At 40.1% G+C, this 26,513-nt stretch overlaps 1 protein-coding gene and 1 long non-coding RNA gene across 2 annotated transcripts in view; one reads left to right on the top strand and one right to left on the bottom strand.

Moving 5' to 3' along the window:
- The first annotated feature begins 217 nt into the window (after positions 1–217).
- The window catches only part of LOC144586492 (uncharacterized), a 1,082,363-nt gene continuing 1,056,067 nt past the window's right edge, over positions 218–26,513 (top strand). The window contains exon 1 of the mRNA XM_078384807.1: positions 218–1,401. Coding sequence (XP_078240933.1) covers positions 1,199–1,401 — 203 coding nt within the window. The 5' untranslated portion in view covers positions 218–1,198. The remainder of the gene's footprint in view (positions 1,402–26,513) is intronic.
- The window catches only part of LOC144586528 (uncharacterized), a 34,862-nt gene continuing 14,756 nt past the window's right edge, over positions 6,408–26,513 (bottom strand). The window contains exons 1-2 of the long non-coding RNA XR_013541397.1: positions 9,148–26,513; positions 6,408–7,838 (exon numbers count right to left, since the gene is read on the bottom strand). The exon at positions 9,148–26,513 is cut by the window's right edge and continues 14,756 nt beyond it. This is a non-coding gene — a long non-coding RNA (uncharacterized LOC144586528). The remainder of the gene's footprint in view (positions 7,839–9,147) is intronic.

The raw sequence follows: 26,513 nt of genomic DNA, 5'->3' as shown, positions 1-26,513 counted from the left end.
AGTTGCTTGCAGACAGAGTCTATCCAGAATCATAGTGTGGATTTCGAGCTCATAAATCCACCATGTGGGACTTCCTCTTTGCCGATGATGCAGCTGTTGTTGACCATTCTGCTGAAGATCTCCAACAACTTAGCAATCATTTTAGCAAAGCCAGCCAAGACTTTGGATTAACAATCAGCCTGAAGAAAACGCAAGTCATGGGCCAGGGAATGGACTCACTGTTACATACAGCACTGATGTTACCTGTCTGTCATGGGTTTGGAGGGAAAGTTCCATCCTATGGGGAGTGGAAGGCGGGACATCAGGAGGAGGGGCTGTACTGTATAAATATATGTGGAGCGTGTGTGGTGAAGAGATGCTGAGAGATGCTGAGAGACACTGGGATGTGAAGAAGCAGCAGCTGGGAAGAAGAAGCTGTTGTGGGAGTCTGTGTGTCAGACAGGGTACTACTGTGTGTCAGAGTACCAACCTGATAGGTTCAGGTGTCTGTTGGTTAGCCAGAACTGATAGGTTCAGGGTCTGTGCTTTAAGTTAAGGGTTCTGGGTGAACCAAACTGTATGCTTGTATGAGTGAGAATAAGCCACGTTACTTTATCTATTCACCTGATTGTTTATTTTTCCCTGTGTGTATTTAAAATAAACCTTATTCTTTTTATTGTTTGAAAAATCCATCCCTGGTCTGTGTGACTTCTTAAAGGGAATGGTTGGTGGCAGCTTAGTGTAACTGTGTGACATATCCCAGTAGGTCTGGGTTTGTCACATTGATTGGTGGCAGCGGTGGGATACGACTGGTCCAGTTGTCCAGTGGTCCAGCAAAGCCTTGGCAGGTGTGCCCAGAGCAAGGGGGGTCTAGTCAGGGACAGTCTGAGGCGCGTAGGTAATCTTCTAGGTGTACCTCACGGGGAGGTGCGCTAGTAGAAGAACGTGCCAACTGGGGAGACTTAGATTAAGGTGCTCTGAGGCAGCCTAGTTTTGGCGGGAAAAAAGCTGAGGCAAAACTGCGTAGTAACAGTGATCTAGCTTGCCAGCTGAGAGGCCCAGCAGAGGGGGGTAGGCTCTGACTCGATACTGTTGCAAGTTTAGTGCTGAAGAACAGCAGCAATCTCTAGGGAGAGCTGGTTCTGAGGCAAGAAGGAAAAAAGTGGTCGTTTTATTTTGAGGCTTGACTTTTTAAAGCAGCCTGTTCTGAGGGGGGATTATGCCCTTGACTCGAAGCCAGATGGCCGAAATGAGTGACGTGAAAGACCCCCAGATTGACCAAGGTTCTGAGGATGAATTTGGCTCAGTGCAGGGTGACAGCACAGGAGAGCAGAACCCAGAACTTAGAAAATTGCTCATAGCCCAACAGCATGAACTGAGGATGAGGCAATTTGAAATGGAGGAAAGGGAAAGAGAAGAAAGGTTAGAGAGAGAAAGAAGGGAGGAAAGGGAGAAACAGCGGCAATTTGAATTAGAGAGAGAGAGAGAGAGAATGGAGAGGGAAGAAAGAATGGAGAGAGAGAAAATTGCTCTGGAAAAAGAAAGAATGGCGTTTGAATTAAGAAAATTGGAAATGATGAACCAGAACAATAATAACAATAGGGATTCTGAGGGAGGCCAACTGTCTAAGGCTGACCTGAAGAAATTCCCTGTGTACCACAAGGGAGATTGTCCTGAGGTGTTCTTTTCCCTAGTGGAAAGAGCGTTTGTGGACTTCTCAGTGAGGGAAACTGAGAAGATGACCATCATGCGATCTTTAATCAGTGGTAGCCTGGCTGAGGTTTATGCCGAGATGCCTGAGGAACTGATGAAAGATTTTGCAGAGTTTAAAAAACTGGTGTTTGCCAGACATGGGATAAATGCGGAACAGCTGAGACAAAGATTCAGGTCCCTAACCAAGAAGCCAGAGCAGACTTTTACCCAAGTGGGGGCCCAATTGGTGAGGCTGCTTGAGAAATGGCTATCGCAGGAGGGGACAGAAACCTATGAGCAGCTTAAAGACTTGATAGCGCTGGAACAGTTCTATTCAGTCCTGCATGGGGAATTGAAATTCCAGGTGAGGGAAAGGAAACCGAAATCTGTGGCAGCAGCCGCAGAGATCGCAGATTTTATTTCCCAAATAAGAAAGCCATTGGGTGAGGGGAAATCTGTAGGTAAACCCAAAGAAACCTACAGCAAGTACTCTCAGGGACCAGGGAAAAGCCAGCAAGGGGGAGGGGCCCATGGTGAAGGGAAGCCCTCAGACATGAAACTAAGACCTCAGATTTTGGAGGGAAAACCAAAACAAGATGAGAGAGAATCAAAATACACCAGAAAATGTTATTTCTGTCAGGGAAAGGGTCATCTAATCTCAGAGTGTGAGAAATTGAAGCAGCTAAAAGGAATGGTGCCTCAGAATTCTAGTGGGACCAAGCCAAAAGCTGTGTTCTGTGTCCAGAAAGAGCAAAGCTCAGTGTCACTGAGGGAGCCTGTTGCCATGACTACTCAGTCTGGAACAGCTACCTCTGCTGATCAGGCTGAGGAAAATGGTCCTCTTGTGGAGGTAAAGCGCTGCTTGCTGGTGAAAACAGATTCTCAGTTGTTTGAGACAGCCGGGGTGGACGTAGGAGTACTTGACCGTCAGTATAGGGGGCTGCGGGACACGTGTTCCCAGGTAACCCTGTGCCATCCAGATATTATTCCTAGGGAGTTTATAATCCCAAATGAGAGCATGAAGGTGGCAGGGATTGAGGGGCAGGTAATCTCTCTGCCAGTAGCAGAGGTACCTGTCAACTTTCAAGGCTGGGGGGGAGTTTGGCGGCTAGCGATTTCATCGACTCTGCCAGCAGCCGTGCTCGTGGGAAATGACCTGGCTGAACATGTGAAACGGGTGCTAGTGATTACACGCTCACAAGCCACCACGGAGACAGTTCAAGGGGGTAATGATGAGCCAGAGACGGAAGCAGAGGGGAGTTCAGAAGCTGTGGTGGAAACCTTAACCACAGACAGCAGATTTGGACAGGAGCAAAAGGCAGACGCCACTCTCCAAAAGTGTTTTGAACAGGTGACTGACGCCCAGCTAACACCTGAAACCCCAGTGAGATTTCTGGAGAAAAAGGGGATTTTATATAGAGAAACCCTGAGGAATATCTCAAAAGGGGGAGATGGGATCAGAAGTCAGCTGGTGGTACCTGAAAAGTATCGCCCCATGATCTTACAAAGGGGGCACTCTGACATGTTTGCTGCGCACTTAGGGGTGAACAAAACACAGCAGAGAATCACACAGAATTTCTACTGGCCTGACATAGGGAAGCAGATCAGGGAGTTCTGTAAACAATGTGATGTGTGTCAAAGGCAGGGGAATAACCGCGACAGGACCAAAGCAAAGTTGTGCCCTTTGCCTGTGATTGACACTCCGTTCAAATGCATAGGGGTGGATATTGTGGGACCTTTGCCCAAGGCCACAAAGAGGGGGAACAGGTTCATTCTAACAATTGTGGACCATGCCACAAGGTATCCTGAAGCCATACCCTTGACTAACATTGAAACTAACACAGTGGCCGATGCTTTGGTAGGGTATATGTCCAAGATGTCAGACCTGAACTACCTTATAGAGCAGGAGGAGAACCAAGCAAGGAGGGTGGTTCATGTGAATGCCCTAAAACCCTACTACAGAGGGGAACAGAGGGTTTTATTTGCGATAAAAGCAGCTGAGAGTGAGGAAGCTGAATTACCCTTCTGGGAGGGTAGAGGGGAAGTAAAATACAACCCAGAGGAGGTAAAGATCAGTCCTGCACTCACCAAAGACCAGCAGCAAGAACTAAAAATGCTGCTTAGTAAATATCAACAGGTGTTTTCCAACAAGCCGGGGATAGTGAAGGGAGTGATGCATCGGATCCACACAGGGGATGCACCCCCGCAGGCAGTATCCCCATACCGAGTAACGGGACCCTATAGGGACAAGGTGCGGAAGGAGCTGGACGAAATGCTGAGGGAGAACATAATCGTTCCCTCTTCTAGTCCTTGGTCCTCTCCGATAGTCCTTGTGGACAAGCCTGATGGGAGCATTAGGTTTTGTGTCGATTACAGGAAATTAAACCGTGTAACCACTCCTGATGCCTACCCAATGCCCAGGCTAGACAACCTGATTGAAACCATAGGGGGTTGTCGGTTCATCTCATCATTGGACCTGGTAAAGGGATATTGGCAATTAAGAATTGATCCCAGGGATCAAGAAAAGACTGCCTTTTGCAGCCCTTTTGGTCTCTATGAGTTTCGAGTCCTGAGCTTTGGTCTCAGAAATGCACCAGCCACATTCCAAAGGCTGATGGACCAGACCTTGGCAGGGCTCAGTGACTTTACAGTGGCCTACATTGACGACATAGGGATCTTCAGTAATACCTGGGAAGATCACCTGATACACCTGGAGTTAGTGCTGCAGAGGTTAAGTGCAGCAGGGCTAACAGTAAAGGCCAGCAAGTGTCAGCTGGGTAGCCCAGAAATAAAATACTTGGGTCACATGGTAGGGGGAGGAATGATAAAACCCCTGGAGGCCAAAATAGAAGCTGTTCGTGATTGGCCTAGACCCAACACCAAGAAAAAAGTCAAATCATTTCTTGGGTTGGTGGGCTACTACAGAAAGTTCATCCCGAGGTTTAGCGAGATTGCGGCTCCGCTGACCGATCTGACGAGGAAGAAGACTGATGACAGCATCCCGTGGACCAGCGACTGTGAGGCGGCGTTCCAGAGGTTGAAGGAGGCGTTAATCAACTATCCTGTGCTGCGTGCTCCAGACTTCGACCGGGAGTTCATCATCTACACCGATGCGTCTAACAGCGGGGTAGGAGCAGTTCTGTGCCAGGAGGATGAGAATGGTGACCAGCATCCAGTGTCCTACCTGAGTAGGAAACTTCAAAAAGGTGAGAGACATTTGGCAACCGTGGAGAAGGAGTGTTTGGCCATAGTCTACGCGATCCGGAAGGCCAAGCCTTACATCTGGGGAAGACATTTTATTCTGTGTACTGACCATTCACCATTGCAATGGTTAAAGACAATGAAAACCCACAATAGCAAACTTATGAGGTGGGCTTTAAACCTACAGGACTATGACTTTGAAGTGAAAGTGGTCAGAGGGTCAGTGAACTGTGTTGCTGACGCCTTATCAAGAAGACCTGAAGACTGAAGACGGCAAAAGAACATGGACTATGTGTATATAATGAGGACAAAAAGTTAAATGTACCTGGTTTTGAATTTGGTTTGTATGAATAAAGGTAAATTGATGTAATGTATATGGTAAATGTTTAAATGCCTATCTGCTATGGTTAACTTAGAATGTAAGTATGAGTAAGTATAATATGGTATGTATAACTGTTGTTGTGTGTTTTATACAGGTTGTTTTTTGGTGAAAAGCACGTTAGCTTTCCCCCTACAAAACAACTTATAAAGAGGGGAGGTGTTACATACAGCACTGATGTTACCTGTCTGTCATGGGTTTGGAGGGAAAGTTCCATCCTATGGGGAGTGGAAGGCGGGACATCAGGAGGAGGGGCTGTACTGTATAAATATATGTGGAGCGTGTGTGGTGAAGAGATGCTGAGAGATGCTGAGAGACACTGGGATGTGAAGAAGCAGCAGCTGGGAAGAAGAAGCTGTTGTGGGAGTCTGTGTGTCAGACAGGGTACTACTGTGTGTCAGAGTACCAACCTGATAGGTTCAGGTGCCTGTTGGTTAGCCAGAACTGATAGGTTCAGGGTCTGTGCTTTAAGTTAAGGGTTCTGGGTGAACCAAACTGTATGCTTGTATGAGTGAGAATAAGCCACGTTACTTTATCTATTCACCTGATTGTTTATTTTTCCCTGTGTGTATTTAAAATAAACCTTATTCTTTTTATTGTTTGAAAAATCCATCCCTGGTCTGTGTGACTTCTTAAAGGGAATGGTTGGTGGCAGCTTAGTGTAACTGTGTGACATATCCCAGTAGGTCTGGGTTTGTCACACTCACCTCCCTCTATTACCATCTCCACGCAAGAATTGGAGGTTGATCATGATTTCGTGTACCTTGGCTCAACAATCTCTGACACTCTCTCCCTAGACGACGAGCTGGATAAACACATTGTCAGCGCAGCTACCATATCTAGACTCACAAAGAGAGTATGGCTTAATAAGAAGCTGATGGCATATACCAAGATCCAGATCCATAGAGCCTGTGTCCTGAGTACACTCCTGTACTGCAGTGAGTCCTGGACCTTTTGTGCATGGCAGGACAGGAAGCTGAATACGTTCCATATGCATCGTCTTCGATGCATTTTTGGTATCACCTGGCAGGACAAAGTTCCAAACAGAGTAGTCCTACAATGAGCTGAAATTTTTAGCATGTATACAGTGGTGCCCCACTATACGCTTACCCCCTGGGAGGCAGTGGAAGACAGGAGGCCCTGGCATGCTCAGGTCCATGGGGTCACGAAGAGTTGGACACAACTTAATGACTAAACAAGAACAATGTCCATAGACTTTGATGATTTAGTTAATGGACTTTGCAGCAGAAATGGATAATTTCTAAGGTAAAGAGCATGTTCTTCATTGTCACCAGTTTTCCTTTCCCCATTTCCTGCTTCTATTTGCAATATGGAGTAATGGATTTAACATGAGGGATCTATGGGGCTGCCATTCCATCCTGATAATGCTTCTGGGCCCTATGCTGCATTCAAAGCTGCCCCCAAAGTGCAGAAACACCTCTGATTAAGTTCATATTTAGACATACATCCCCACATCCACACACACACACCCCTTAAACTTTACCCTATCTTCAGTCTCCTTAATACCCCTATAGTGGCTGAGTGGTTTGGGCTCACATCTCAGGATGCAGTTGGAAGACTGGGAGCTAATATTTCTTCTCATTTCAATCTTGTTCAGCAATCCTGGGGGATGGCCACAAAGCAACTCCTACAGGATGTTTGTTATTTCCACAGAAAGGGTAATCAGAATGAAAGAAAAATTAACTGAGCTTAACAAATCTGAAATATCCATATTTACATATGAAATAAAACTTTAAATATTTATTCATTATGGTCTTTGTACAGCACAGCTCTTCGACCCACAAAAGGTCTTTGTTAATCAAGGTCTATATGAAAGAGAACAGAATCACTTTTAAATGCCCGGACTCATAAAGCGTTATTTGGCAGGTGCAGGCTCCTGGAAAACAGCACCGACAGCCAAAAGCAGAAATGGTTTAAGACAAAGAAGCAAGATGACCCAGCAAATTTTTAAAAGCTCTGCTGAAATGTATGGAATCATGTTTCTCTCACCTCTAAATTGCGAATGCAGTTTTAAGAGGCACCCTATGGGTTTTTATTAGCAATATAACACACCATTCCAGCTCTCCTATTAGGGATAGACAGCTGCCTCTGATTGCTGTTGCAAGTAGTAGACAGATACACAACACAAAGTACTTCTGCAATAGCCTTGCTTTTAAAGGTAAACATTATACATTTTAATTGGTGTCCACCATGGACCCATTTCTATTTTGGAAAAAAAGCTTAAATATAATTGTGAACATAGTTTATTAATGATAACAGACTTTTTGCCCTTTAAACGTTATGGCATCCCAAGAGAATTGGCTGCATTTGCTGAATCTAAATTTCAGGAAGAAGTGAAGCCACTAGGCTGATGTGTTTGTCATAATGAAGTTGCAGCTCTCTCAACAAATATTGGAAAAATCCAGTTGAATTAGACCAAGTGGAAAATCCTCCTGGACAGTCAGAAACTTCTGGAACTGCTCAAGCAGGCATAAAGTCAATCAGCTTCCTCGGCCGTTCCTTCTGTGTTTATTTTTCCCATGCTCTTCGTAACTTTACAATCCATTTGTCTCCTCATTTCTTTTTTCTAAATGAAAAGAGACAAGCAAAATCAAATGTTTATTTGCGCTGTACTTTGGTTCAGTTGGCAAGACTGTACTCTCCAGGTTTGATCATGTTTGTCACCCTTCTGTAAACGCTTCCAGCTTTACATGGAATATTTTGAGATCTGGCATCTGAAACTGGCCAAAATATTAAAATGCGAGTAGACCACAGGTAGATCTTAAAAAACCCAGCAACATTGCAATACAATCATCCCACTGCAGAACCTTATTATAGTAAAAATATATTCTTCTACCTGAAAGTTATATCTGTGCAGAAAAATGTAATGTCTCAGTTGTCGATACGCATTCTTCCAAGTCACATCCTTGGCCATGAACCAACCAATATTGGATTGCAGTTCTATAATTTGCAGGCCTGCCATAAATCCTGCTATTTAAAAAGACTGAATCTACAATTTTGGGAGTCAGCAGATGAATCCTGTCTTCTTTATTTATTTAAATCCTCCTCTTCCTTTTAAATGTGATCCCTGATTGGAATGTTTTAGTGTTATTATTAGGGGAACGCAAATACCATCCACTTCACTTCAGTCCAAACTATTTTTCTTACCAACAGGTACCAACTCACCTCAGTTGTATCCAGATATCCAAAAGTATTTGTACATATTTGCATGGGTCAAAACATCCAAAACAATGAGAATGGGAGGTGAAACTTAGTGCCATCAACTATTGCTATAGTGTACAAGCAAAGCTTGGCCTTCCTTCCTTCCTTCCTTCCTTCCTTCCTTCCTTCCTTCCTTCCTTCCTTCCTTCCTTCCTTCCTTCCTTCCTTCCTTCCTTCCTTCCTTCCTTCCTTCCTTCTAGTGAAATTTACTCATCAAAAATGTTTGTTAAATCAGGAAGGGCTATCCGTAGTTAGAGCCTTCACTACCCTGGAGGTAGTGTACACGATCACCGTCTTACGTTCCTTGTGGAACTGGAGCAAGCATGGAGGGAAAAGAAAAGTCTGAAATGCTTCAAAAAGTATCAAACATAAAAATGTAAAGTTTTTTTTTAAAATGGGAGGGAGATATCTTACATCCTGTTTCTAATGCTAATGTGACTTATTCCACTCAAATCCTGCACAAGAGACTCAAGACTTCCATGACCCATTCAGGTACACAGGTACTCCATCAATTAGACTTTAAAGTCTCATACAAAATGAGATCTGTGCCTGCTTCAAAGGAAAAAAAACAATATAAATAAATAAATACATACATAAAATCCAAGCCCTCCAATGCACACTCATCCTCTTGAAAATGAAAGTGACACAAATAAAAAAGCAGATTATCACCATACCTTTCCTCTGCCATGAAGCACAATAGCCTCCAATCATTTCTCTCATCTATCTGAGGTCTCCCAAGGACTTCTTGATTGGGATTCGTTGGACAACCTGGATTTATCATCTGGTGCTTAAGTTGTCAGTCTCTTTTTGATTTCAACGTCCTGGTTCTGTTAAAGTTTCTTTTATTTTCAGATTTGGTGGCTCCGGATGTACTTATTTTTAATTTATTTATTTTTAACCTGAAACACAAAGCAATATTTAGCACTTTGGAGAGTCATGATCAGATTGAAAAGCCACTTTGGGATTTCTTGTTTTGCTTCAGAAATGACCAAATAACCCCTTTTCACTTTGGATTTCAAATAATTTCCAGTTATTTCTCCACATTTTGAAGAGCCATTGCTAAGTTACAAAATGTGGAGGAAATGGCTGAAATGTACATTTTATGCCTGAAGGTAGCAGCCCTCCCCCCTCTGCTGCACTTTTAAGCTACAGGCTAACATACTGACTGAAAACCTGCTACTTAGCATAGTATGTCACACTTCAGTAGGTCCCACTGAATCAGGGAGGATTTGATGAGTCAACTCCTTTGTAAGGTCCATTGATTCAATGGTTCTATGCTGGTACGACTTACTATGCTAAGGAACTGGATTTCAGGCATTGCTTTGTTCTCTTACAGAACCGTCTTGATAGGCCAACAAAGGGTTAACTGATTAAAAAAAAACCCAACATAGTCAGTCATTAGTTTCTTTCTATACCCATTCCCAGTGCACAGAATTAGGAAATACAATCAGTAATACAAATAGCTGACCTCTAGTGTTTTAAATAAAATGTCTTTATCTTGTTGAGGAATGTTATTAGCATCCATCAATAAATTATTCTATGATCGTTATTAAAAAAAGGTTTATAAGGGGTAGAACTGGTTAATCTTCTGTTTTTAAATAACCATGACATTTCTTCAGGAGTAACAATGGTGCTTGTCCTCCTATCTTTCTTTCCATAAATATGCTTTTATTTTTTTTATTTTTTCCCCCCAATCTGCATCCAGGTTTCTGCTTGCTACCTGACCACTTCAGCACCAAATATGCATTGTATCTTACTGGTAGAAGGCTCCTGGATCTTCAGGAGGGGCTTTGGTGGTGGGATTTAGGGGGGTCATAATTTGTGCTAATTTCCCCTTCCCTCTGCAGATCCTGTACTCCACTCCAATCTACTCCAGAGGTTTGAAAGTTCCATTAGAACACCATGAGAGGTGACATGAGGAAACAGAAGGAGGGAAGAATGGTGTGTGTGTGTGAAATCGCTTATTCTCAACCCACCTTTAGCCATCCATGGAAGCTTTTATTGGATCAAAGCCTCTCGACAGTAGAGAACAGAGCAAGTTGCTTCCTTATAACTGCAGTTCTTTGACTGAATATTTTGTGTGGATGTAGAGGGCTTGTTGGCATTCACCATCTCTGTTATTGAGAGAGCCTGAGTAATCTGTACCTTTTGCTTTTGTCTACACTGTTTCCTAGAGTTTTTCAGTCATTCTTATAGGACCAACTGGCAAGACCTTTGTGCCTTTAGACTTGCTGACACTGGAAATTATGTTCTGGGTGAACTAGTTGCTTTTCATATAATCTCACTATACTTGGTTATGGTTTGTTTGGATATAGCCTTTCTTCTGGAGGTAGCTTTCCATCTGGGTCAGAACATTACCTGTCCCCACCCCCACCCCAGTCTCCATCTACTCTGTTTGCTTTGTATTTACTGATTTGCACTTGATCAAGCATCCATCAGGCTCTTACATTTTATACAGATCATTCTGCAATCTGCAGATCATCAGTTCTTCTCATATTCTACCAAAGGTCTTGATGAGGCCTCCTGGTTTTAACACTATACCTCACTAATTAGGTTGCTAGGGGAAGTACCTTTGATCTCATATGAAGACATACACACTTCAGGTATAGAGCAACATCATGTCCACTCCCTCTCTCCAATACTCTTAATTTTCATCCTATTTAAAATGCCTGGAGAACTGAGAAGCCTCCTCATGGATTCATGAGTTGGGATTGGACTTAATATGGATCTTGCCATACCTGGGTTTTTGGAATTGCTTGGAGGCAAAGATAAATTCTTAGACTGTTTCTTCCTGATGCTGCTTTCTAGTTTATTCTACAGCAGGGGGTTAGGCATAATTCTACAATAAGTGAAATTCTAAACTCTGTTGCAGTTCCATTGGCTTGAGTAGGAGAACCTTGTAACAATATACATGTTTTATAACTAAAGTTTAGGATTTTTTTTTTGGACATTATATTTTACTAAACCATTCTTCCAACAGTATTGTAGATGTAACTGTTTATATATGTTGTGTCATTTATTCTGAGACTAGTTCTGCATTAAACACTCATGATCTAGTTCATTACACAGACTTCATACAGGGTGACTTTCATGTCTGCAGTGTAAACATTGTATTGCACTGAAATTAAATTTGCTGTGTGTGTGTAGCAAAGTGTAGACATCAGCTCAAGGTGTCTGGAAGTTAAATTCTGGTGGCCTTTTTTCAACATGTGGGGCAGATTCATTGGGGATTTCATAACTAGATTTTTAACACTACCTGAGCCCAAAATAGGTTCATATATAGCTGCTGTGGGATGAACTTGAGGGCCATTTGTAAGAAAAGTAATTCAGCTGAAAGAGTAATGTTCTTCTAAGGTAAAAGGATCTATGCTCCATTCAGTAAGAGAGCATTGCCTAATAACATGAATCAGATTTATGCATATGAAATGACAAAAGATTTGACCTCTAAATGTTCTAATTGAAAGATACTGTGTTATATTATATTTTTATACAAAGAAAAGTGAATGTGCCGGTTCTTATTGAAATAAACATTTACAGGACAAAAGATAGACCCAGGTAAAGTGAAAGATACAGCAAAGATTAAATTTGGATAAGCAACAGACTATTTCTGCTTAGCCTTGGAGTGAACATCTTATCTCAGAAGAACACTACACTATAAATTTTTTATTTTTGTCTCTAAAAATAAGCAACGGTTTTACTAGGTTAAAAGAAAAGCTTCCCCTCAAAGAATTTTTTTAGTGTGGATTCTACTAGAACTAGTCACCTGAAATAGCTCACCATTTTGTGTAAAAAATAATAACACCAATGGTGAGCCTCACAGTAGCTAGACCAAATAACTGATTCAAGTACAGTCTGTTAGTGGGGATGCCACAGAATACGACTCCAACCAGGTTGTAGAACAGAAACCTGAATACCAGCTGGGGAAGAAGCATTTTTACAATGGAACTGGACAAAGCAATGGGTCTGAATTCAAATTGAGAAACAATTACGATACTATGGTACAAAAAAGGGGGGGTGTTTGGGGATTTTATCTCTAGTGCCCTGTGTTGGACTCCACCATCCAAACAAATACCAGAGCTACATTAGATTAGTATTTTGCAAGCCCTGATATTTCCAGCACAAGAAGAATATGTTTCCTAGCACTTGGGACATGTGAAAGTGATGCCTATTTTGGTTCAAGTACAGTTTCTCCAAAGTATGGGTAGTGCTAGATAGCTACTGTACAAACCTTTGTTGCTAAATGGCATTGCCTAACATAAAGGCACTATTGGCTGAAAAGGGGAGAAGAAGGAAAGGCTTGGAAACATGCAATATACCCCTTATCTTATTTACAACAGGCTGCTTTAGGTCTAGCCAGGCTAACAAGTGTTGAAGATGATAAAGTAACTGAAGGCGCTGGAACTTGCTTGGAGAGTTTGTGATAAGGAGAAGAAGGGGATGGCAGAGGCAGAAGTGAAATCTTCTTAACCCTCATTAACTGGACAAGGACGTTCAGTGTTTCTTTCCGAAGAGCTGATTCAAGAATACCCAGGAGCTGGGGTACCCAGTTTTTCTGAGAGTTTTCTAAGATGAGAAAATATACAAGATAACGTCAGTTGAGGAAAGTCTAAATTCTCTTAATGAATGGGACTTCGTGGATGACCAACAATGGGAACAAGAGCAAGCCCAACTGGATGATCAACAATTTGATTAATCTACTGTGCCAGGTGAAGATATGCAAGAAGCACAAAATGGTGATGAACGAGAAGGAATATTACCTGACCCTTCAGCTGCGGAAGGAGAATCAACTGAACTTAAAAGGTGTTTCGGTAGTTCGGAACCACCTGAGGAGAAAGAAGAAAGACATTTGGGATTTTAAGAAGAAGTGCTTTGGATATTGTTACCAAGAAGATCTAAGAAGATTTAAAGTTAACATAATTGAGACTAATCAATATATGCTAATAGAAATATGAGAGTGAAGAACTGATTGTTTTTTTTAAAAAGAGAGGGAAATGCCATGAAAGGGACAAGTAGGAAGGGAGAAGGGAGAAGAAATGGAAATTTGAAGTTCTTCACAATGTATAGTTTGTCACCTCTAAACAGACAGTATTTTAATTGAGGAAAGCAGAGGGAGAAACTAGATAAGGAGAGCATAATGTAAGGTTGGAAGTGTCTCCTAAAGCTAGTGAAAGATAGATAGTTAAATAGTAGCAATAGCTTGAGAGAAACTTGAATAATAGAGGGTTAGAGGGTATAAGGCAGATAATTAAGCTAATTATAGCCAGAGAGTTGCCCTAAAAGCTTTTTGTTTTTTATATATTTAGTTAATTTAATAGCTGGGCCCGGATAGAGTAGAAGGATAAGTAAAAGATTAAGAAGAAGTAGAGAGAGGAGAGGGATATCACCTGAATAGGTATGGGACAGAAAAAGAAATTTACAATAGTAATATATTTAATAGTTTCCAGAGTATAGTATGAAGAAATGAATACGAATTTATATTGGGATGACTGGGGTAACTTGGTTGGCTGTTGATGTGGGAATCAGGATGGAAACTCCCCTCCTCATGTTTGTGAGTAAATAGCACCAAAATGAGGAATGGGGGGGGGAAGAGATTTTGTATGGAGTGGTGGGATGGGAGGATTGTCTGTTGGGGTTTTTAGGGTTGCTTCACTATTTGGCCCCAGAAAAGAGAAAAGAAGGGAAATAGTTATGGTTGATAGAGTAAGGATATCATATTTAAGGGCCGGGGAGTGTTATAAAGAGGAAAAGAATAGAGGTGCTATTGAACAAGATAAAGCAGAAATGCTGTAATTTCTTTTAAAAGAAATGCATCAAGCAAAAGAAGGTGTTAATGAAATTATTAAATTAAATTGGTTTGGTATTTTTGAAAAATTGCATGGAAGTTCAAATACGAGAAGGGTTGCAATGATCATTTCTCAAAAGTGTGATTTAAAAATGAATAGCATGAAGAAAGATAGTAGAAGATGTTATACAATGGTACAAAGAACATTCAGAGGGCTATTCTTTGATCACTGTATGTTCTCCAAATGCAAATCAAGCTACCTTTTAAAATAAAGTATTCAAGGAGGTAGGAGAAATAAAGGATTTGTAATAATGGCTGGAGATTTTAACATGGTTATGCATAAAGAGAAAGACAAATCAAACCCTACTGAAATGGAGAAAAAGACAGTAGGACCTCCAGAGCCACAGGGGATCAGATCCAGGATCTACTCTAGGTGTCTAAAACTGTGTATATGAGGGAGCCATTACAGTATATACAACATACAAGGGAATGGCACAAAGGCTACATGGGGGTTCCCTTGTATGTTGTATATAGGGCTGGAGCAAACTGCAGATAAATGAAACAGCAGATATAGATTCCACAGATATGGAGAGCCTACTGTAATGCTGAAAAATCCTTGAATAGAGTAATAAAGAAAATTTATTTGAAGGACATATGGAGAGTGATGAAAAGAGATGAAATGGTGTATAAATTCTTTTCCTCTGTGTACACAGTAAGAGTTAATCTAGAATAGATTATATATTTCTGTCCAACAATTTGATTTCAGGAGTAGACAAAATGGATGTTGGTTTAGTTCATGTAATAGATCATGCTTTGACAAACATGGACATTAAAATTAAATGGGACTCGAAAGAAGCAGGAGGCATATCTACAGGTCCCACAATCAATGATATAACTCATACTGGACAGAAACAATGTTTTAATATTTGATGTTATTAAGAGTACATAAAATGCATATTACTATTCTATGACTATTCTAAACCGCATAAAACCAGGCACATTTGCTAGTCGTATCTAAAGGATGTCAACAACTTAGATCGCCTCCACTTCTGAATCACCTCTCAATAGCACATTGATTCCATCAACACTATCTAGAACGGCACCAAGCATCTCCACTAATCCTATGATAAATAACCCCACGTTTTTTGGTTGGGAAACAAGAATAATGGTAAATCATTTTGAACACTACAAAGGTTATTAAATGACTAGTATTAAAACACCCAAAGAATAAATGATAAATGATAATAAAAGTTATAATTTGTTATGATACCATCACAGTACAAGAATTCAGTAACAGGATGTGACCCTAAGTATAATCAAACAAAGACCAGAGTTGTACATATGAATGCAATTCTACTGCCACATAGAAATGTGCTGAGCTACAAAAGAAAGTGGAGAGAAATGTTTTATGGTAAGAATAATGCTTTGATTTAGATTTTAGATAACAGCTAAGAACAGCATCATTTCAAGATTCCACCAGCCAAGCCTAAAAAGGATCCTTCGAAATAAATCCATTTTATAGTATGCAATACATTTGAGTTCATAGGCCCTGGGGCAATCTGAAGAAGAAAAATGCCAAGGTTTAGTCTTCATCCCTGGTCTTTATGCACTGAAGATAATTCCTTGTCTTTAAGACGTACATGCACACATTAAAATTGTCCTTGTCCTGAAATTACATAAGACAGACTTCTAAAGCTTTTAAATAAAATCTCCAAGGCTGTAATTCTGTGCAATGTTGTATTCTAAAGAAGCAATGTTTCTAAGGAAGCAATGTGAAAAGCTGCCTATCTGAAGTCTGGATATATGAGGTTTTATTCTTTAAGTATCTCTACAGAACGCATGTCATTCCAGCAATATTGGGATTAAAATAGTAGTACAAAGAAGCTCCATAAAAGGAGGACACAGACAGTTGAACCACCAATGGAACCTTAGAACTGTTCTGGACAGTCCAACTGCTGGTAATGAATTGGACTGAGGTCACAGGAATCTATGTATTAACCCATAACAGCTTTTCCACATTTAGACAAGGTGAAGGGAGGGCAATTTTAGGCCAGCTCTTGTATTCGGGAGTTTTAGCTTTTTAAATCCTTGTCAACCTACATCTTTCCTCTGCACTATAAGGACTGTATGTTGGGGGATGTGGAGGCTTTGATTGGATGGATCACAAGAACATCCATCCTTCCCCTCCTCTTCCCCCCCCTTTTTTCTTTTCCCGTGGTTGGTAGACCACAAAGAAACATTAATGTCTGCTGCTCCTCTGGCCCGTTGGCAGAAGTAAGAGGAACTGAGCATTTCTTAATTCAGATCAGCCTTTCTGTTTATGTTTGGATTTTGGTGCATTGAGAACAAAATCCTTGGCATTTTATTTGTGGAAGCTAAACTGCCAGTTGGAAAAATCTCCTCCACAGCATGTCCATCTCTGAGTTCTCTGTCAAGCACTCTGCCACTTTACCATTTACACTCACCTAGCAGGCTCTTCCTTTCCTGGTGTGAAATGCTATCTTATAGACCACTCTTCCCTACACGTAAAAAAAAAGTGCATGGCTATCTGAAATGTAAGCTCAATGAATCTTCTACTTAAAGTCCAGCACATTCCTCAAATCCATGGCACTGTGTAGAACCCTCATCCTCCCCCCCAATCTCAGGCCACAACTCTTTTCCCCCATTCTAATTTTAAAAAAACAAACAAATCTCTGACTCATAAACTATCAAATACCTAGAGGAAACTGAGAACAGTTGGTTCAAACCACCCCCAAAACAGTTTACAGCAGATCAGTCCTGATCTAGACAACACAAATTTCGATTCAGATGGAGCTGGAGGTGATCACACACCCCAACATAGAATGCCTTTCACATGGCTTTATCTAGCAGGGCCTTAGCCATGTCTATAGAAATGAATTACATAGATTGGACCGGCGCCAGGGTTCCTTCTCTTCTGGAACAATCTGCTTGAATCATGTGCAGGCAGCTCCAACCATACTCCAGCAACGTTCCACTAATACTCATCAATTAATGTTATTTTTCTTTTCAAAAAAACTACTGGACTAAATCTAATGTTATCCAAACTGGAAGAGATATGTTGCAATCAGTAGGACTTACTGTAGTGTTGACTAACAATTTGTTTCCATAGCTCTACTTGAGACTAAACTTGGTTTTAGTTTGTTATGTTTGCTCTGTTCTGTTCTGTTAAGATGTTCTCAAAATCTTAAGGACACTCAGAAAGGAATATAGTACAACCATGAGCTTTGTTGTCCTAGTTTTGTGTAGCAAGTTACTGTGAACCAAGTATTTGCACCTGTACAGATGTAGTCTCAGTCAGGATGGAAAGGAGAGTGCTGAAAGTCAAGCTCAGTTGGGGCACCAGGGAGCCAGTAACCAAAGTGCAAGAAGTAACAAGAATTGTCAGCATGTCAGTCCACCCATAAATCAACAGTACAGTTGATTTTATAGATGGCATTTTAAACTGGTAAAAAGAAGGCAAGATGCTAATTTTCGATTTATGACACTGGAGCTGATAAGGACAATTTAAAAGGGGGAAAGTTACTTGATGAACATAGCAATAGAAAGCACTGGTTTGAGAGACACATTAGTACATATAAATCAATATGGTTAATATACTTATAAGCAATTCTGGTCATGGTTGGATTTTAATGGTAGATAAGCACATTTAACAATGAACTTAGAAACATTTATGATGAATATAATATTAGATGCTATTGTTTCTAAGGCACTCTATTAAAATATGTAAATTATTGACTATGCAGATAAGATTAGACATATAGTATCTTCTTATCTTTAGAAATGTTGGTCTCATGATTGTATTGACCATGTCTGGATCTTATTGGTAGATAAGTATACTTAACTATGTGATCAGAAATGGTTATGATAAACATAACATTTAGAGGAAATTGATCTTGAGGCACCTATGTAGAGATGTTAACATATATGAATTCAGAACAGGTGCATGTAGATAAGATTAGACACATATATCCTTTTGTTCGTTGGAAATGTTGATTTTGAAGAGCATACAGTATGATACTCTGAGATATAATTGGATAGATGAAAATGCATGAGACAGAATCTTTAAAATTACTATAAATTTAGGACGTTAGATATTGAACTAAATATTTGAAATAAGGATATAAAATATAATATACATGGCTACATATGGACATAGTATGGTTTAGTATGGGAGTAGGGCATAAGGTCTGTTGTATTCAGAATTATATACAGTAATGGATAAGTTTGAATGTGAAACACCTCCTCACCTATATGTTTTGTTTGTTTTATATGTCTTTTGATTGTTTTATATGTTTTTGTTTGTTTTGTATGTATGAGTGTGTTATAGAAATAAAAAATATATTTAAAAATCAACAGTACAGTCAGGGAACAGGTGGAGGTACAATCAAGAAGCAATATGAATCCAGTTGGCTGGAGGTCTATCAATCAATGGAGCAAGGAGTGCTGAGTGACAGGAGCAAATTAATAAAGATGGCTAGGAAGGCCATTGTTTCTTAGTGCTGCATAGATGTTTGCACTCTGTTTTTCACTGTCAGAAGTGTGGGTACCACCCTTGCCTCAGTTGCCACTAATCATGTATTTTAAACATTTGGGATGTTCCTGATGTACTTGCAAACTTCACCTTAGCTGGGCTTGTTAGATCTATCGGTATTCTTGGGGGGTGATCTTCCTCTGAAGTTCTGTCTCTGGAGACACTAAACAGAGCATCTTCTCTGAACATGGCAAGCTCTGCCTTAGGTGCCTCTGTTCTGAGGCTGTGTTCTGACTAGGGCCACAAGCTTATCCACCGACTCCTCTAGTACAGGCATCTCCTCTGTGGAGGAATCTCATAGTTAAGTCACATGGCAATGGTTGTATTAGTCACACAAAAGTGATAGTCTGAAGTAGGGGAGGCTGTTATGTCTGTGTAGACTGCCCACACAAACTGGAAAGGTAGACCACTCCACCTAAAATACCCTCCTCTATAATGCGGATTGTGGATAGTGCTGACTGAACTTGTAATGCAAAAACCTGGTTGAAAGAATTGGGAGGGAACTTGTTCCATCGAACTCTGTAGTCTAGGTTATACAGCAGGCTAGAGATGAAGGGTGGAGAGATGAAATGGCCATAGTTTGTAGAAGTTCAGTTTTGTTAACTAGAGGTTCCATTCCATAATCAGCTATTATGTAATGTATGCTTCTGATGCAGCTAGGTGGCCTATTCTGTGTTGGGATTCTGTTGGTATCCTGTGCACCTTGGTGCCCATAATATCTCTTCATGGACAGTCTGGGGTGATCTGTAATGTGGCATTGGACAGATGCGAGACAGATGCAGTATATACCGAAATACAGTGGGGTCTCTACTTAAGAACGTCTCTACTTAAGAACAATCCAACTTAAGAACAGCTCCATTTGCTAAATTTTGCTTCTACTTGAGAACAGAAATCCAAGATAAGAACAGGAAAAAAAACCTTTCCTGCTCTTTTTTTAACCTTAGGTCATCTTAGGTTAAAAAAAAATTCTCCCCCTAGTGGTAGAGTACGTATTAACCAGCTTTGCATTAGTTCCTATGGGAACTAATGCTTCAATATACGAACGCACCTCTATATAACAAAAAAACAGCGAGAACGGATTAATTGGCTTTCAGTCCATTCCTATGGGAAATTTTGCTTCAACTTAAGAACGTTTCAACTTAAGAACACAATTCCAAAACCGATTAAGTTCTTAAGTAGAGGTTCCACTGTAGTTTCTATGGACGGAAAAGAGAAGATACGGATTAAAAGGTTTTTAATGCATTCCTATGGGAAATGCAGATTCAACATAAGAACTTTTCAACTTGAGAACCACCTTCCAATACGGATTAAGTTCTTAAGTAGAGACCCCACTGTAGTGGCTTTTGTAATTTGTTTGAGTGACTTGTCATGGTTCCCCTTTCATGTTAAAATGTACTTCCACTTTTCTGAAACTTCTTTTGTCTTTCAGCATTTGCTTTCTTGGTTGATAGCTGATCTGTAGCAGGTGTTTTGCAATGGAACAATATCTCACTCCACACAGGGGAGAACTAAAAGAAGCCCTACTTTATAAGAAAGTTATGTGGAGCTTAGATGGTTGTGTTTGGCTGAAAATGCCAAGAAGCAGGTTATCACAATTATAACCTGCCAAACAAATCCCAATATTTCTTAAAGTGATAGCAGAGTTTACCTTTCTTACTCCACAAACCTGAACAATACTAAAAACTGCAATTCTGTTTAGAAGCATAGGAGGTGAAGGAAATAATAGTCCTCAAATAATATAGCTTTTCTTTTTTAAAAAAATCCATTGTTCTGAACTGCAGAGCTGCCAACAAGGTAAATTGGATGTCTGAAAGGGAATTTATTAAAAGGAGATGAAAGACTTAGGATTATATTTTCCTCTAAGTCTCCAATAGAGGCACTAAATCAAATCCCAAATCTTCAGTAGCAGATATTAGACGTCAGACGTTCAGCTCACACATTTATCTCCCCCATTCTTTCGACACAGCTTGACTTACTCCAGGTTTGGAAAAAGCTGTTGTAATTAAGATGCAAAGGCTAAGTCCCTGTGCTTTTTTGCCTTTCTCCTTCCTCAGCCTGGCACACAGTTCTTGAAGAACTATTTTTAAAGAACTTTTAGGATAGGAAGATGCATCTGCTTAGGGAAGGCAAGCAGTTGCCCTTTTCACTGTTTCTGAGGCATTTTGTGAGGGGGGTGGAAATAAAGATGAAGACATACTTTCACCAAAGAGGCCAAAAGAATAACATAGTCCCACTTGGTAGAGTTTTGAAAATGAAGTTCTTCAAGGCCCATAGAAATGCAAACCTCAGAAATATTCTTGTCATTGAATCTTGGGCTCCCCCCCCCTCCAATTATGATTTATGGTCCATAGGCTTTCTTCATTTTTAGACTATGAAAGAAAACAACATAACAAATGCAACCTAAGACTATTTCATGAAGGAGAAGTTATTACAGTATTATGTTTTTTTTAAAAAAACCAGGAAAAATGTAAGCAGTGGCAGATTGCTAGTGTTAATAATTATTGTCAGTAGTGTATCCATGACCAGGCAATAATTACAAGAGTATTTTGTACAAGTGGAAGGGAAGAATAATCCAAGGATTGTTCACAGTTCTGGTAGAAAGGACATAGTAAATAAAATATTTGCGACTTCCTTCTGCCATGTTTCAGGCCAGGTTAAAGCCCTCATATTTGCTCACCTTGGAGATGCAAACACAGCCAGTAAAAAATTAATGCAGTGGTGTTATTTCTCTCCCCCTAGTGGTATTAAACTGTATATGAATCCTGAATCTGTCCTGTACATAAAAATAGAAACAAAGTTATAGCAATTGTTTAAGTGTCTGTTTATGAATATAGTGCAGAATGTTGACAAGCAAAAGCGCAGCACAATTCATGCTACTGGAAATGTCTCCTACACTATGGCCAGAATCCTATTGATTCTGGATTCAGCTAGATACACTGTTCTAAATGCAGCGTTACAATTTGCAGCAGCAGTGGGTTTGCATTAGTTAGTGGGCTGCTGCTATATTCCTTGGTGCACACCGACTCAAGCTACTTGCACTCGGCAGGGGATACAAAGAGCAGCTTGTTAACTAATAGCAATTTGCTGCTGCAGGTTATGCCATTGCACTTACACTGGCTGGGGTAACTGATAGGATTTAGCCCAGTATGTCCCAAAATTCCAACAATATCCATAGATACAAAGCAAAGTTTCTAAACAGCAATTGTGAATGCCAAATATGCCCTTCATTTTAAAAGTATTTTCATTAGGTACTTTAAACACAGCAATAACATTTCATAACATTCATTCAGACAGTGGCACATTCATAATAGTAGCATCAATTTCTGTATATATTATTTCAGGAAAGATAAACTTAGTTAGCCATCTTGCTCTGAGAGTCAACGTTAGTTGTTAGTCTTGAAGATTTTCTAACTTGCCATTTGAATTTTAAAAAGTCTTCTGTTTTGTCCATTGTTGTTAATGTATCATGCAAATATATACCAAATAATAAACTGCAAAAAACTAAGAAATGGTTTCACTTCCCATTTGCTGAACTGGATCCTACATGACTAGTTTCTTTGCCAGGGTCATTTTCCAGACACACTGATACCTGAGTTCCAAAGCAATCTTCATTTGTTTCCCAGTCTTTTGCTACAATTTGTCTGCCCATCTCCCTGCTGGACTGGATAAAATCTTACACCAAGACATCTAGCAGATTTCTTTCTTCTTTAGCCGTATCAGATCACTGCACAGTTGAAAATTATGGGCACATATGAACTGTAAGTAAAATTAACATGTTATAATAATTAGATTATTTTTGAAGAGAAACAGGCTGCTTTGAGAACATTACCTCAGCCATTTGCTAGATGATAGTCAGGCCTGCCACCTCTGCACATGCGCTGGCCTATCAGCTGGGCAGCAGGCACAGGCGCAGAAGCAGAAGCAAAGGCCTAGCTCTGGGAAGGGAGGCCAGGCCTGCTGCCTCTGAGGATGGCAGCAATGGTGGTGAAGGAGGAGGTGGTGAAGCAGGACCAGATAGGGAAATGATGCGGACAGTGGGAATGGTGCAGGTGGGTGGTGGAAGGCATGGGCACGTAGGCTGCCCCTCCCCAAGCATGAACGGGAAAAATGAACCACAAACTGGTTCATTTTTTTCTGGGGGGTTTGTGGTTAGCCATGAACTATAAACCAGCTCAATTCCTTGTTTTTCCTGTCCATGCCCATCTCTAAATAGGAGTAAACCACTTTGACAGGAATTGCTATAGGCTTGAAACATGGTGCTACATTACTATCGGTCAGTGTTTCCCAAATTAAAGCGCCACAGATTTCTTGGGCTACGGTCCTCAGCACCCTAGCCAACACTGACATTAGTTAGGACTTCTGGGACATGTACCCCCAAATATCTGGGCTCTCAAGTTTGGAATCTCTTCTTGTAAATAAAAGTGTTTGTTATGGGGAAGAGTGTGCAAATGCAAAGCTTCTGGGAAACAGTATGTTTCCAGTTGCTGATATACCCAAATTAAAGATAATACAGTTTCATGTCTCATACCATAAGAACTCACCTTCAGCTCAAAGAACACTGAATCAAATCTGTACTAATATCTACCAATATTTCTCTCTTTCATCTTCACGTTATCATTGATCAAGCACACCTCCTTATTCTACAACTATTAATGCATGTCTAAATCAGAATAAAAATATAACCAAGTTTGGTACCTAGATGGTCTATACTTGGGCTGTATCCACAACTTTTGAAGACACTATTCTTGGACAGTTTGTCTACATAACTTTTCATGGCTCAATCAGTATGGTTAAGGTTAAAAATATCTACAGGTTTTTCTCCACATAAGATGTAATTGCCATGAGCACCCCATGACTTCCTTTCTGTTGTTTTCCACTGCTGCTCTGCTACATCAAGGTGCTTCTCTGGAGTCATCAGAAGGCATCTCTAATCATCATTGCCTTTTATGTTGATGCAGACTTGTACCAACAATATTTTCTGTATTCGCTGTGAAATCAAAATATCATCTTTTCCTTTGTACACAGTTTTGTTTCATCCAGAGCAGAATATATTGGTGGAAATTTGTAAATGTTGTGTAAAGTTACAAAAAAATGCATTTAATGTTTTCTAGAATGATTCAGGATAAGTTGTGTCTAATTGTAAACATGAGGTATCTGGGCTCACATTTGTCTAATAGTAAATTTATTTAACTGAATTTAATATTATTTGTTTATTTTAAAGTGCTGTATATAAACTACTGTCTAATTCTTCATTCATTGATGCATTTGTACTTTTAAAAAACTTTAAAAACTTACATATTTCACTGTCCCTATCAAGGGATAAAAATTAACTGAATAGATACTCTTGTTTATATTGTTTTCTGTGTCACTCTGAAGACTTGGGAGAAAACATATGAAACAAAGTCAGTGGGAATAGGAATAACAGAGGTTTGAAAATGGGTTCTTAGGGCTGAAGCAGCTGAACCTGGATTTCAGCCCTCTTTCCATTAGTTTTTTAAAGATACCTCTAAGGATCTTTTGGTGAGCCAGTGTGGAATATTGAATAGATTGACAGACAAGGACCTAAGAGGCCTGTGTTCATTTCCTTGACTATGGAAAGTTGCTGGAGACATATCTCACATATTTATTATGATTGTTTAACATGTGTGATTTGATGGCATATAGCACACAAATAATTTTATTTTAAAATTCTGGTTTGATTTTTAGAGTTTTTAGGACTGTTTTCTATGTTTTTGTTGTTGATGTTGCTATTTACATTTCTAGATGAGCTGTTTTAATGACTTTTAACGGGGTACCCAGTGTGGTGTGTAGTGGACAGAGTAATAGACTAGGACTTAGGAGACCTGGGTTCAGCTCCCCAGCTCTGCCATGGAAACTCCCTGGGGCAGGGGACTGGTAAAATCACTCCTGAAATACTTCCCTTATATTGAAAATCCTGTTAGGGTGATTATAATTCAGTTTTGATGTGACAGTACATAGCAGCAAACGGATATAATATTTTCTGTTTTGCTAAGCAGTTAGAAGGGGCAAATAGCTTGCAAAACATTTGCAAAAGTGTATCTTCAGTTAGGCATCTGGCTGTGGAGTCGGAAGTTGAGAGTTCAGTTCCCCACTTGCCTCCTGAGAGAAGAGCCAGCTTGTGTGGCCTTGGGCAAGCTGTACGGTCTCATAAGTGACCCCAGAAGAAGAGAATGGTAAACCTCTTCTGAGTATTCTCTACCCAGAAAAACCTGAAAAAAAGGGGGTCAAACTTGACTTGATAACATGTGGCAGACCATGATGTAGTAATATTAGAAATCAGGACAGAATGAAAAAAAAAAATCTAACTCGTCCTACTGTGTATAGAAGACAGAATATGAACCACAGCTGGAAATAATACAATGTGGGTAAAAACATTCCTCACTCAACAGAGCTCAATAAAGAAATAAAATAATTCTATACAGAAGGAATAATTTAGAAGTAGATTTTTTTTAAAAAAAAAATCAAATCACTGTAGCAAAAAGTGCAGACTGACTATCATAGAATAACCTTGAAACATGTCGATAACTCATGGCAGCTGCATTTTCTTGTCAATCCTTGTGGAACTATAAAGGAAGGAACGAGAATCTTACTTGTTATGCATACAGTGTGGTCTTAAAGTTGAAAAAAAGGAAACAGGTTTGATTTATCAGTCCAGATATAAATATGGGCTTGAATCTTAAGTTCCAGGATCAGAACTATTATTGAGATGTTCCTGCTGACGGAAGGTGGGGAAAAGAGATAATTTTCACCAATCCCTGCAAGTCTTTGTGCTTCTTCCAAATCTGCTTCAGAGATCGACATTGGAAAAAGGTGGAATTAGTGGAAATCCTGATCTACATCTTGTCGAAGTCTGCCTTCCAGGAGCAGTCGAACCCCTTTCATTAACAAAAGGGCAACTTAGGGCATGGATGGTAGATTGGTTTACCAACCAGTAACTGGGGTTACAAATTTATGGTGCTGATTACATCTTCGGATTTGGAGGGAAGAACAGGAAGTGACTTTGATAGTATCATGTTGATGCGAGCTTCTCTATTCTACTCTTCTAGGGCAGAAATGTACAATACAGTTAGAATATCATTAGAAATGGATCTCCTTTAATAGGGAAAAATTTATCCTAACATGATGTTCCCTCATCCTACATGTTTCAAATCAGCTTTTTTTTTTTTTTTTTAAATCAGGAGATAACATAAGCTTAATTTGCAAATACAATTGCAGGTTTGAGGCATTTGTGTGCCTGGAAGGAATGTTTGCAATAGCAGGAAATAACACGTGTCCCTTAACTTGAGCTATGTCCCCTAATTCCAACCAACTGATGGAGTATCGCTGCAAATAGAGTTCCTGGAAAAGCAGTGGTTATTGCATGTCTAGCACCTGTTGGCAGGCATTATTCCCAGTTGAACTGGAAATCAGATGGGGTGCTTTTATGGTGCTCCACCCAATTGGATCAGTTTATCTGTGGAACTTTTATAATAATAAAACTTCCAGATAGCGTGGTTCTGCTATATTCTGTTATAGTAAATAGTTTGTTTTATCTCTTCTGAAAATTGCTCTAGTGAAGTTTGCTTCAGTGGGAGTAATGTCAGTCTTTCAAGTTCAGTCCTACAGAGCTCATAAAGAGTTAGCTGACAAGATGTGTTTGCAAAAGTAAATCTTGCTTGTATTAAGCTCTCAGTTCTAAACATAAA

The sequence above is a fragment of the Pogona vitticeps genome, chromosome 1, assembly GCF_051106095.1.
Source record: "Pogona vitticeps strain Pit_001003342236 chromosome 1, PviZW2.1, whole genome shotgun sequence".
Taxonomy (NCBI): domain Eukaryota; kingdom Metazoa; phylum Chordata; class Lepidosauria; order Squamata; family Agamidae; genus Pogona; species Pogona vitticeps.
Note: the sequence above shows the minus strand (reverse complement) of the source record. Positions and strands in the feature narration are given on the sequence as shown.